The sequence below is a fragment of the Physeter macrocephalus genome, chromosome 8 (assembly GCF_002837175.3).
Source record: "Physeter macrocephalus isolate SW-GA chromosome 8, ASM283717v5, whole genome shotgun sequence".
In the NCBI taxonomy this organism is placed as follows: Eukaryota; Metazoa; Chordata; class Mammalia; order Artiodactyla; family Physeteridae; genus Physeter; species Physeter macrocephalus.
The window spans coordinates 68,461,477-68,475,816 of NC_041221.1; the positions used below are offsets into that span (position 1 = coordinate 68,461,477).

The following is a 14,340-nucleotide window of genomic DNA, read 5'->3' on the forward strand; positions in this document are numbered from 1 at the left end:
AATAGGATTTTTTTTTTTTTTTTTTTTTTTGGCTGTGTTGGGTCTTCGTTTCTGTGCAAGGGCTTTCTCTAGTTGCGGCGAGCGGGGGCCACTCTTCATCACGGTGCACAGGCCTCTCACTATCGCGGCCTTTCTTGTTGCGGAGCACGGGCTCCAGACGCGCAGGCTCAGTAGTTGTGGCTCACGGGCCCAGTTGCTCCGCAGCATGTGGGATCTTCCCAGACCAGGGCTCGAACCCATGTCCCCTGCATTGGCAGGCAGATTCTCAACCACTTCGCCACCAGGGAAGCCCATAAATAGGATTCTTTTTTTTTTTTTTTCACCTCTCAGTGGGTCATTTGTATTCTAGAAACCTCTCACTTTTACAGATTTTTGAGGCTACTTACTGGTTCAGGTGAGTGAGTCAGCTGAATAAAGGTGTTCTAGACAGAAGACACAGTGCATGCAAATGCGTGGAAATGAGAGAAAGTGTGGCACCTTTTCATGTCTTGCAAGTTGTATGTCTGGGACATAGAATAGAAAGGAATTTTCATGCAGTCATTTTTTACCCTCTCCCTCACTGTAATAATTTAAGGTTTAGTGAAAGAATATATTCTCTTTCTTACATATGTATAAATATGTATATATGTGTATATATATATATATACATATATATATGAACACCTAAGAAAGAATATTAAATAAAAGTTTTATTCTAATATGTTATGTAAGTCTGTAGTTTTATTATTACAGTTGACCCTTGAACAACAAGAGTTTGAACTGAACAGGTCCACTTATACATGGATTTTTTTTCAATAACTGCATCCTACAGTTCTACACGATCTATGATTGGTTGAATCTGTGCAGGTGGAACCACGGATACAGAGGACTGGCTATAAAGTTATACTCGGATTTTGAACAGTTGGGGTGTTGGGACTGCTAACTGCCCACATTGCTCAAGGGTCAAGTGTACTATTTGGCTGTGTATGTAAGACACTATATTATGATACTTTCTAGAAACAACCTTATAGTTTGGGCTTTTTTCAGATAATCCCAACCAAGAATTAGCAGCATTAATTTCCTATTGACCACTCTTTTCTGGTTTATTTCTGAACATCTTAGTTGAAGTATTTTCTGTGACTTAAGGAGATGGGCTGAGTCTGCTATAGGAAAACAACATCAAAAATAAGTCCTTTGTACTTTCCCTTCTATAAAACCCATGGAGAAGTCCCTTACACTTTATTTCATATTGTGCTGAGTTGCATATGAAGCAAATATAGAAGAATAATTATGTTTGTTCTTACCAGTTTGGCTGTGGTTGAAGAGAAAATGGTTGTAATATTTTTTCTGCTACAGCCAAAGACTTTGCTAGTCTGTGGTATCTTGTGAAGATTCTGGGCAGACTATTGGGATAGAATCCAATCAACTTAGTTTCTCAGAAATATTTCTCAAGATTGGCTTGCTTATTTTTCTATTATTCACACTCATTATTCTGGGTATTTTAACAGCATATCACAGTGATTAATTTACTACATTATATACTCTTTTTTAAAAAATATTTATTTATTTCATTTTTGGTCGTGTTGGGTCTTCGTTGCTGCGCATGGGCTTTCTCTCTCTAGTTGTGGTGAGCAGGGGCTACTCTTCGCTGTGGCACGTGGGCTTCTCACTGCAGTGGCTTCTCTTGTTGCGGAGCACGGGCTCTAGGCGTGCGGGCTTAAATAGTTGTGGCTCGCAGGCTCTAGAGCGCAGGCTCAGTAGTTGTGATGCACGGGCTTAGTTGCTCTGCAGCATGTGGGATCCTCCCGGACCAAGGCTCGAACCCGTGTCCGCGGCACTGGAAGGTGGATTCTTAACCACTGCGCCACCAGGGAAGTCCGACATTATATACTCTTAAGGCAGTAGTAATTAATACTGAGTTTACCATCTAAGAAAATAGAGACCAAGCATTTGTGAGGTCGACTCAAGCCTTTACTCCAGTGAGTGACAAAGCTGGAAACAGAATGTAGAGTTGCTAACTAAAAATATTGAACCCAGTCCATTCAATGTGCTAGCTTTCTTTTATGACTAAGCCAAAGATTTTTAAAAATTAATCAGTGAGAATGTGTCTGTAATTCTGTTCTAATCCAAAATAAGAGAGTGAGAAATTTTCCACTTCACCAAGAAAAAAGTGTAAGATTGCTTTGGTAACAATTTCAGTTTATGAAATTAATCAGACAAACAAACTGAAATAATCCTTCTTCATTAAAGGATTAATTAATTCCATTTGAAAACTTAGGCACTTTTTAAATCATTATTTTTTTTTATCCAGCAAATGTGTTTTTGTACCATAGAGTTTAGATACTTCAACTTTAGTTGATAAACCACCTTGATGAGTATTATTTTTGATTGTTTCCTGATCATTTTTTAGCTGTGGGTACCATATAAGAAATGTTCAGAGACATTAAGCCTAAGATAGCACCTAATGATTACAGCTCTTCATGGTTTGAGACAAAGAAGACCAGTTTTTCAGCCTACTCTGCTTTGACACACTACCATTTCCCACTCTCAATTTCTTTCTTTAAGAATCCGCTTTCCTCTGAAATATCACTTTCCTTTTTTAAAAAATTTATTCATTATAATAATATTTTATCATATGTCGGAAAACATATAGGCACTATTTTAGGCTCTAGACACAAAATGGCAAATAAAGCAGAAAAGTCCCTGCCCTCAAGAAACTCACAGCTTGGATCCAACTTTGGCACCCTTTATAGTGACAGCTCACTGACATTCATTCATCACATACTTTATTTTAGTTTTCAGTTTTTTCCAAAAGGATAGGTTTCCAAGTGTAATGCCCTGGTCTTTCTAGTGGCAGCTACTTCCTTATTGTATTTAAATGAGGTATTATTGATAAAGCATTTAGAATGACTGGCACATGGAAAGCACTATTTGTATAAGTGTTAGCTACAGGTAGAAGATAGGAGTAGCAAAGCATTTTCCATCCTACCAGCATGCCAGCAGATACTGCTTATTCTTAAGCAAATTCAGAATTGTAGGTAAGCCTCATAATAAGAATGCTACCTTGAACATTTAAATTTGGAAAAATACACATTGTTCTGATAATGCACGTCACAAAAGGATTTTCCACATTTCTTCCGATTATAAGTTTTATTGGTTCTTTGAAAAGATTTAATATACAGAACTATTTTTTATTCAAACAAGTATGTTAATGAAATGAAAAATATTGTGTCTACTCCTTGCTTCTTCAAATGAGATTTAATCATTTGAAGGGAACCATAGCTATAAGTAACTTATAGACGTAAGATATGGTGCCCTGTATTCTCTGCCAAATAATAATACCTCCTACTTATATAACATGAATAGTTTACAAAATCCTGTCACATGCCTCATTACATTTAGTTCTGTAACAGTCCTGAGAAGTAGATTAAACAAGTATTATTGTGTCCATTTTGCAAAGAAAGAAACCAAAGTATTAAAGAGATTTTGTACTCACCCTAACTTAAACAGTAGATTTGAGGAGTCAGATCTTCTGTCCAATACTCTTTCCGCTACTGTATAAAACTGCAAAGCATTGTTTCCTTTAAAAATAAAATAAAAGAAGCCACAAGCAATATGACCTGTTAGCATGAAGCCAGAATCAGCAGATTGAGGACTGGCCTACAATTCACAGCATTACCACTAAGATTGAGCAAGGTGACCCCCATCCAACTCACCCTCTAACCCCAGGTTCCAGAAGGCATATTTGGACACAGTGAACTTCAGATGAAGCATAGTTTGATTACCTTTTTTTCTACCCTCACTTCATCTCAAGATGTAGCTTGTTAGAGATATCATTAAAGATGGGGGTTGGGGAAGAAGGGGTAAAATCTGAACCAGATTATAGAACAGTCTAGGCGGGTTAAAAAAAAAAATCTGAGATACTGAACAGAGCAGAGTATGGTCCTTTCAAATAATGGCTCATATTTTCATATTTAAATTAGAATATTCTGATAGATGTGGGAAATTTATTTTACCAGGATATTTTTCAAAGTTTCTTCCTAAAATAATTAGGGAGAAATTCCAACAAGATTTGGGTAGTCAGTTTCTTTCTTTGTCTCTCTCTCTCTCTCTCTTACTTGCCTTTGCTCTCTTGGTCACTGAACTTGGGAAAAGCATTGTTTTCATTGATTAAGAGAAGTATGGATGTCAGGAAACTTGACACTGTAAATTTATTAACTAACTTAAGCTAGTACCGTAATAAGAAAACACCCTTTAAAAGAATTCTTAGAAATGAGTTCAAGCAACATAACAATCTAGGGTGGTTCAGCACACTTCATTTCATTTTCTAAAAGGCACACAAACACTTGTGACCGGCAAGGTATAGATTGTGGCTCCTCCTGTAACCGAAAGTAGGGTCCGGTTGTTCACTGCTCAAAAGCCAATAAAAAAGCAAGGTTGGTGGAAAGGAAAGTTTGCTTTATTTCGGATGCCGGCAACCAGGGATGGGGGGTGCAGGGAACACCCGTCAGAGGCTGACTCCCTGCCCTACAACCAGTAGGCAAGAGCTCTTACAGGCTGAGGGAGGCGGCTACAGTCAGCTCTGCCAGGCATCTTGAAATTGGTCATGGGTGGTCTGATCAGTGTCATCTTGATTGTTTGAGGTACAGTTAGTCTTCAGTTCCAGGGTCGGTTTGTTTCCAGTTCTTTGAGGCAAATTCTCGGAATTGTGACAGCTTATGTCATGGCTACAGCCTGGTCATCATGTAGTTAACTTCTTCCACCTGATGGGGCTTTCAATATCTGTAAGACAGCTCAGGATATGGCTCAGAATATTATCTGTAGCCCTTGAGAAGGAACTACAGGCCCTTGACTTTGCTCACTGACTAAACCATTATTGTTTTGTCCTGTTTGACTGTTTCTTTGCTTCTGCATTTTCTCACTTCTCTGATTAAACTTATTCTTTGGCTAAAGTTCTTCCGCAGACAAAAGGCAGGCTGCGGACATGGCCATGCAGACCATAGGGCCCTGCTCCATTGCACTCCTTGCTTCCCCTAATGAAGTTCAGATTCCTTACATGATCAGATTTTTATCTTATTTTCCTTATTCCCCATTTTATTCACCCATTCTTCATTTTCACAAAACATTTTTCCTCTTCCTTGTGTGTATCCTGCACTATGTTGCTTTCATGCTTTGGTTATGTTGTCTCTTCTACCTGCTGTGGCTAAATCTTATTTCTCCTTTAAGGCCCAGTTATACTGCCACTTCCTCCACGCAACTTGCCCTCTTCCTCCTCTGCATAAATTTTATAAGTACTTTATCAGGACCTCTCATATGTCATTTGTACCACCACACAGTTAGAGTATGCCTTATCCATTTTCCAGCCTATAAGCTCCTCAACATCAGAACTGCCTTTGTTTCCCTCCCTCTCATACATAACAGTGCCCCCCTCCATAACTGTCTACAGTATAATAGGGTAGAAAAAGCATGGGCTTTGAAGTCTGACAGCCCTGATTTCAATTCCTTGCTCTATCATTTATTAGCCATATAACCTTTGGCAAGATACTTAACGTCTCTGAACCTCCATTTCCCCATGCATAAAATAGAGACGATAATACCCCTTCTGTTGTTACAGCATTAAGTTAAGTGAGAAAGCAGGCAGAGAGTTCCTAGTATTGTATCTCAGACATGCTAGGTCTTAAAAACTGGTGATGGTGCTGGTAGTAGTGGTCGTACTTGTATTTTAGAAGCCACTTTATTGCTTCAGTTTCCTCAGTCACATAGAGAACAGGAAGAATACTCTGACATACCACACATGCAAGTATTTAAGGACTATTTTGAACCAGTTTGGAAACTCTCATAATTACTTGAAGAAAAGTACCTCATGAGTTTACTACAAAATAATAGAACCCTCCTTTAAGTACTGTTAGCAAGCATGATATTCTGCAGTGTTGAATTTGCTAGGTTAACCACAGCCTTGGGTGATTTTTAGATAGCAATTCTTTCTTTAGTGTTCTCCTTGATTGGCTTCATGAAATCTTTTTATCTTGAAGAATTCAGGGCTTTCTTCTCATTGCTACAACATAGAGTATATAATTTGTAGGTTCCACACCCAGAATGACAGGGCAACCTAGGGATGTTGTCAAAATGGCCATCAAACTACAAGAATTGTGGGTCACACCATATGGAAAAATACAAAGCGTGCTCTGTTGAGGGCCCTGGGGGCAACATCAATCAACCTTGTGTTCCCGAAGTCCATGTGAAGGGGAATGAGGTAAAAGTGAACAGGAGCACAGACTACAGCCAACAGGTGGGAAGCTGGAGCCACCAGAAGAGAAGCCATTCATGTCCTTCAGTAACTATTTATATATTGTAATTGTTTCTTGTGCTCATTATTAACAAGAATGGAGAAACATCTGATAAAAAGCTTATCAGAGAGTCTATACAATTAAAAACTTCATTAGTAAAAGATAAGACAATTAAGCCTAATTTAAATCAATTTAATGTTTAGTGTTCAGAACCTGTTTTTACCAATCTAAGTTCTCTTATCTCTTAATTCATTAGATAAATTCACTTAACTTTATTTGAGTTTATTTTTAATATAATATATACTTTGTGGTAATTAATTTATGTGATGTTATGACTATAAGTTATTACCAACATGACTGCTATTTGAATTATAAACTCAACAAAGCAATATATAATACTCTAAAAAAAAGGCAAAATTTTGTGCTTGGAAAGGAGTGGGGCTTTCAAAACAAGTTTTGTTTTTTTTTTAATTACTAATATCTTAAGGGAAAGTAACAAAAGTAAAAAGAAAACTTCTAATTAGAGAACTACACCTATATTGGATATTCATGCCATTTTATAAATGGTCACACTGTACTGTAAATGTACAGTCAGCCCTCCATATCCACAGGTTCCCCATCCACAGATTCAGCCAACCTTGGGTAGAACATATTCTGGGAAGAAAAAAATTCCAGAAAGTTCCAGAAAGCAAAACTTGAATTTGCTGCACACCAGCAACTATTTACATAGCATTTACATTGTATTAAGTATTATGAGTAATCTAGAGATGATTTAAAGGATATGGGAGGATGTACATAGGTTACATGCAAATATAAGGAACTTGAGCATCCTTGGATTTCAGTATGGGCACTGGGGGTCCTGGAACCAATTCCCCACAGATACTGAGGGACAACTGTATAGAATTTCAAGGTGATTGTTAGATTGTAATGACATATATCTGCAGTGGTTATGTACTACAAAGAGAAAGTACACATAGCAGTGTATATAGAGAGGAAACAACATTGGGTTATCAAAAAGTCTGGTTTCTGACATTCCCAGCTTGGCATAATCATTTAACCTCGATGAGCCTCAGTTTTCTCCTCTGTAAAATGAGCACGTTATTACCCTCTAAGAACTTCTTAGTATTAATATTTTTGTCTTGTGATTCTGGACATATTCCTTTTGTACTAAGTTTAAAACTTAAGATTAAATAGCCAATAGAATATGAATATATAGACCCCCCCTAGATATGAACTGTCATATATTCACTAGCCAGCCCTCCTGGAAGTGCCTAATGGAAAATACAACTGAAAATCAGTATTTTTATAGTTTATATTCCAAAATGGAATACAGTCTGAAAATGTGGATAAATTTAACTGTTTTATAACTTGTTACTTTCACATTTCTCAAATCAGCTAATAGAAAAACACAGAGGAAAATATTCTATATTACTTTCTTTTGAGAATTATTTTAAGCTCCAAAATAACATGAAGAAATGAGGTTAGGATGAACAACAGAGAAAGAAAAATTAAAAATTTGTGTAAATGTAGACAATTCCACTTAACGTTCGGTGCTGAAGCATACCTCAATGTTCAATGTTCAAGCATATTATTTCATGTAGTCCCTAAATTATTCAACCACTTTTGACTAATTTTCATGAAGCTACAGAGGCTTATTTTGACCACCAGATGGAGCCAGCATGGTTTGATTTGTAGAATTAAAAATATGCTGAAAATAAAAATAGGTTAAATGAAATTAATAAATTGCAGATTTCTTACTTTAGTTTATAGTACAGAAAAAATTAAACTTTTAGCCCAGTCTTGGCCTAAACTTCTGCCTACTCTTCATAAATGTGCATATAGATACCTCCATTATATAATTTCTTTATTGTGAATTAGTTTTTATTTGAGCAGTTTCATTGGATAGAGAAACCAGTTTTCTTCTTATTCACCTTTTTAAGGTATCATCTAAACACTTTCAATTATCTTCAAAACAAAATTAGTACAGGTTCACTCAATAAATATTATGGATTATAACTACAAATATATGTAGGCTCTCATTTTAATGTCACAGAATATTCCCACTGTTATCATTTCTATAATGGATTTTCTTACTAAAACAAACCAAAAAACAGGCATTTTGACTGGGGTGGAGGATATGTAGTTTATCCCCAGTAGCTCCTCAAGGAGATGAAGCCTCAATGAATGGCTGCATTCATTCAATGGCTGCAATGAATGGCTGCAGGTCTTACAGAGATTCTACTCAGAAAGCTCAGTGCTCAAGGGCTTAATCAGGGATAATTGCCTTCAAGTTGACTTTTACTCCTCTACCTCTATTTAATAAGTGTCAGAAATCATCTAATTCCTTAAAACTCAATTAGGCAGCTATCTACAGAAAAAGTATTTGTACACTAGGGGACCTAACCCCCTACAAGGCCCTCAAGGAGCCATTCTATCCAGCAAGAGCTATAAGGCAACCATGCACACTGTTGTAATTTAAGATCTAAAAATGATCACTCTGTTCATTTGTCCAGTCAGCTATTATTTATTGAGTACATACTATATGCAAGGAATATACTAGTTCACAAACAGGGCACTGTCCCTGCCGTTTGAGTTTATAGCCGAGGGGGGCAGTACAAAGAGGCAGTTCTGATATAACAAAGTTAGCAGCTACAAAGTGTTTAAAAATTCAAATGAGGACAATATATGATTAATTATGGAGAATCAAGAAAAGCCATAAAGAACTCTTTCTAGGAAATTATTTTCATTAACCCACTGTTTGGCAGACTGCAGTTCCCATTTATTATGGTCTGGGAGGAATTCAGGACCGTTTTTCGGTAGGGCTTTATTTCATCAGGACACATCCACTATGGTGACCTGATGCCTTTTTATGTCAGATTGGAATATTTTCTTCTAAGTTTTCTTGTGTTTCAGACATGAAGAAGAAATAAGCAAGCTGGTTAATAGGCTGTACTTTAGAGCTAGACTGCATGGTTTCTTATTCTCATGTTTATAATCCCTGAGATAAGTTATCTAACCTCTTACTGCCCTAGTTACCTTATCAGCAAAATGGGGTTAATAATATGACTTCCTCATAGGGTTGTTGGTTATGAGGATTAAACAAGTAATTCAAGGTACTAGTATCTGGCACATAGTGAGTACTTGAAATGTTAGCTATCATGTTAGCTATTTTCAAGTCTGGTACTTTTCCTAGAATTAATTTAAGATCTGGTATGTATAAAATTTGATTAAAACATACTTTGTAGCTTCCAGAAAGTATGATGAGATACAAAGTATGATGAGATGTCAGTAGCTTTGGTATTTTTCTATATCCACTAAAGTCTGTCCCTTTTGTTTTCAAATGTTGTTTACTATTATCACTAGTAAACAACATTTACCTTATTTATATAAAAGTTTTTATTTATTATGGGAATTTTTCCAAAATTTCCTTGAAATAGTGGATCTAAATCTATTTAAAATCATTATAAGTAGCTTTATTAACAGTTTCTGATACATAATAATCACTAAACTTTTTTTAAAAAATGAATGAATGTGCAGCTACTTGAAGCTTTTAGTTTCTTGAGCTCTGGTACTGAGACAGTAGAGGGTTTAAGCCCTTTTATCTATAAAATGAGATTTGTAATAGATGGATACCATTGGTTCATTAGCTAAGTAACCAATAATTGAGTAGTCATCACTTCTTTATGCTCAGAACAAAAAGGTTTTGTAATTAAGAGATTCAAGTGGAGCAAAGATTATGTTTCCGACTAGTTCTTAGGGAAGAGTTAGAGACATTCTTTATAACACGCAGGGGGAAAAGTGCAGTATTGAACCTTTAGTCTTACTACAGATTGTCACCAAAACTAGGAGTCAGAAAATAAGTTTTAGCCCAAGTTCTGCTGCTAATCCACATGGGACACTAGCTAAGTTCTAGTGCTCTAGCAAACTGATGCTCTAGTAGTAAATTGATGGTTATAGTGTTGTTGGACATTCTTGTCACCAAACCCTTTTATATATATTTCCTAATATTATCTCAGAGGTCACTAAGATATTAAAATTTTTTTATTCTAACACTATAACATAGGTAAGATTTAACTCCTCTCTAGGTGGCTAATATTCTACCCAAGAATCAGCAACATAATACTTACAATCAATGGCTTGATTTCTTAACTATTTTTACATATATTTTGTTTATTTTACTCTTTAGATTACTTTCTAGAATGAAAAGCCTGCATCATGTATGCTTTAGATATCATTCATAGCATTTACTAGAGTGTCAGGCATGTGGGCAACACTTATTAAATTTTATTTTCTGAACTGAAGTTTTAATTGAAGACAGTAGGGCACAGTGTGGGATTTTAGTATCATAGAGACCTGGGTTCAAGTTCCAGCTTTAGTATATTCTAATTGTGGTCTTATCCTGTTTCCTAATTTGTAAAATAGGTTTATAGATACTTTCTTCATGGATAGTCAAAGAACCTTAGCATGGTACCTAACATATAGTAGGTTTTTACTAAATGTTCTTTTTTCCCCCATTCTTCATTCCTATTTATTTAGCATATACTTTATAGAAATTTCAGTTAATAACAAATAGTTGTCATACTGCATCATTATTTATAAATTATCATCCAGCATATATTGAGATTTTTAAGAAAAGCAGAAGTAGAGCACTCTGTACTTAAACTGAGTTTTTTCAAACTCCTTTTATATTTTATTAGCTAGTTTTATGTGACTAAAATCATCCAGTCACTTATTCAATTTTTGCTTATTCAGGGGCATTCAAGGACATGAGAAATGAATGTGCTACTTCCTGTTCTGGCAACATGGACTGAGTTAAGACAGAACTTTCTCCTTCTACAAATATATAGAAATTCTGAATAAAATATGATCCAGCCCAATTTAAATACTTAGCTAAGCTTGAAAGAGACAGAGAGGGGGCTGGCAGGGTGAGGGAAAGTGAAAGGAGGTGGGGGAGAGAGAAGGTAAGAAAGAAAAGAAAATTCCTACGTACCAGAAACAAAGGTGAGGCATAACAAGAGCATTAAGTGGGCAAGTTAACGCTATAGTTGCCCAGGGGGATATTGGAACCAGATGTAGGCTCTGATAGCTAGAAGCTGAGGTTTTAATCTCACACTTGGACAGAGATATAGTCTTGGATCAAGAGAGGAAGGAACTAAAAAAACTGTCCACCTGGTCAGGAAGGCCACAAAGAAGCATGTCATTTTTCAGAGCTATATGTGGGAGGAAAAAAAAAGTCTATCATAAAAAAAATCAAAACTCTAAAACTCTACAAGGCACAGCTATAAAGTCTGAATGTACACTGCATATATGGTACAGGAATCCTAAGCCAGGAAATTAACTTGGGGAAAAAATGGCTGTGCACTAATGGAACCCCTTAATTTCCTGGTAGAAACAAATGCAAAAGCTCTCTGTAGGACTCCTTACATAATCCTGGGTGCCAAGGATCCCTATGGAGCATGATGAAGATGTAGCTCTAGCTGTAGGTACACGCACAGTCAAAAATTAGAAAACACATGGGGAAATAACCACTCTGGGGAGAAAGTCAGAAGACATAATAGAAGGATCCCCAAGAATAATCTGAAAGATAAAACATAACAAGTGTCTAGAATTTTAAGCTATGATTATTAAAATCAATGACTCAGTTTATATATTAAAAACTGATTAGATACAACTAAACAGAGAATTAGTGAACTGAAATATAGAGCTAAGGAAATTACTCAGAGTATAGTGTTGAGAAATAAAAACATGAAAAATGAATGTGCTGTGAACATTTGATCACACTATAAACAGAAGTAGTTTATACTGATATGATATACCCAGTTAGGAAATAGAAGAGTTGACCATATTTTTCACACAGTTGAGTTTGTGCAGCACATATCATTGCATTTGACTCTGTGTACCATGTAGAAGTGTTTGGGTTATAGTTTCCATGAAGTCCAGATGGAACCTTAGCAGGCTTAATCTTGGTATCACAGATGTATATAATGAAAGGTCAGCTGATTTCACAGCTATTCTCAAGGTGTTTGCCTATTCATTTTGGCTAGAAATAAAAACAGGAGGAGAGGAAAGACATCCTAAAGCCAGACAATTAAAAATCTCAGAAGACTTAAGAACTAGAGAAACCATTGTGAAATGATTACCACAGCCTAGCTAATTAACATATCCATCACCTTACAAAGTTACAGTTTGTGTGTGTGTGTGTGTGTGTGTGTGTGTGTGTGTGTGGTGTGTGTGGTGATCAACTTTCTTAGCAAATTTTAATTATACAATACAGTATTATTAACTGTAGTTACCATGTTGTACATTAGATCGCCAGAACTTTTCTATCCCACATAATTGAATCTTTGTACCCTTTGACCAACATCAAAATCATATTAGGTAAACATAAAAAGACTACTTGTTTCTTAGTTCACACATTTTTTTTTAACTAGACAATCTCTTGAACAAAATGGCTGATTATTAATACATTACACATTAATTATTTTCCTCAAACTAGGTAACAAAGAGGCAAGCAACAAACCAAGGCTTGAATACAAAGATTACTGGTATTCTTGATTTCAACTGGCTCATCTTGGTTTGCCAGCCAAAGATGAGAAGAGATAGGGTTTTTTTTTTCCTTAAGTCACAAATTTTCATTAATATATATAAATGTAACATACTGTAAAATGTTAGTACTTTTTTTTTTTTTGAGGCAAACCTGTATTCTGTGAACCCAGATGTTAGCTAATCTTTGTTTGTATGGAATTATTGCAGGATCAAATCCATAGATTTTTTTTTTCTAATTTAGTAAAAATTATTTCTATCTGCTCTAGGTAACTGTCCTGATTTTTTGCTAGATATATTTATATTTTATGATGCCATTAAATTGAAATTGTTTGTTGTTGTTATTATTTTAACTGGGGAGCAAAAGTGGCAGGTAATTGGAAAATCAACCAATATTGAAAGATTCTATCTTATAAGGCAAGAGAATAATGTAAAATGGTATTGCTGAATTTTAGGAATACCTTACTTATTTTAAAAGTGAGATAGGGCTTCCCTGGTGGCGCAGTGGTCGAGAGTCCACCTGCCGATGTGGGGGACACGGGTTCGTGCCCCGGTCCGGGAGGGTCCCGCGTGCCACAGAGAAGCTGGGCCTGTGGGCCGTGGCCGCTGGGCCTGTGTGTCCGGGGCCTGTTCTCCACGGCAGGAGGGGCCACAGCAGTGAGGGGATCGCGTACTGCAGGAAAAAAAAAAAAAAAATATATATATATATATATATATATATATAAAAGTGAGATGGGGGAAGGGTTTGGGGGAGGGATAGTTAGCGAGTTTGGGATTGACATGTACACACTGCTATATTTAAAATGGATAACCAACAAGGACCTACTGTATAACACAGGGAACTCTGCCCAGTATTATGTAACAAGCTAAATGGGAAAAGAATTTGAAAAAGAATAGATACATGTATATGTATAACTGAGACACTTTGCTGTACACCTGAAACTAACACAACATTGTTAATCAAATATACTCCAATATAAAATAAAAGATAAATTAACTGAAGAAAAAAGTGAGATAGGTGATTTTATAGTCAAATAAACACAGTTGAGAACAACTACAATAGTACAGTATATAATAAAGATGTTTATAAAATTGGTTGATAAATTAACATCAGTCACTTTCTAATCTAGGTAATCATTGTGGAGCTTCCAAAGAGCCTTTTTACTATTTATCCTAAGACTATTCTATTATTCCTCAGAGGAAGAGGCTGCTCCAGATGGTGCTGTTGCAGAATACAGACGAGAAAAGCAAAAGTATGAAGCTCTGAGGAAGCAGCAGGCAAAGAAGGGAACTTCCCGTGAAGACCAGGTAACTTCACAAACCAAAATCCATACGCAGTTCATTGCCTTTTAATTGTCTTCAAGTGTTGTTAATGGAGCCTAATTTGATTATACACATGGGGAAACATCACCTCTTAAAAATGGAAAAGGATATATTAATATAGGGGTGAAGTGACAAGGACCTTGGCCACTTAAGCAACGATCCAGATGATAGAGTTCTTTCCTGACATAAAGGCATAAAGCCTAAAACT

At 36.1% G+C, this 14,340-nt stretch overlaps 1 protein-coding gene across 6 annotated transcripts in view; it reads left to right on the plus strand.

Annotated features, from left to right (window-relative positions):
- Positions 1-14,340, plus strand: part of CWC27 (CWC27 spliceosome associated cyclophilin) — a 252,485-nt gene that overhangs the window by 162,846 nt on the left and 75,299 nt on the right. For all 6 annotated transcript variants that reach the window (XR_008618067.1, XR_008618066.1, XM_028492936.2 and 3 more), the window contains one exon: positions 14,008-14,117. Coding sequence is in view for 4 of the 6 variants with exons in the window: in XM_028492936.2 (XP_028348737.1) it covers positions 14,008-14,117 (110 nt within the window). In the remaining 2 variants the exon portion in view is untranslated. The remainder of the gene's footprint in view (positions 1-14,007; positions 14,118-14,340) is intronic.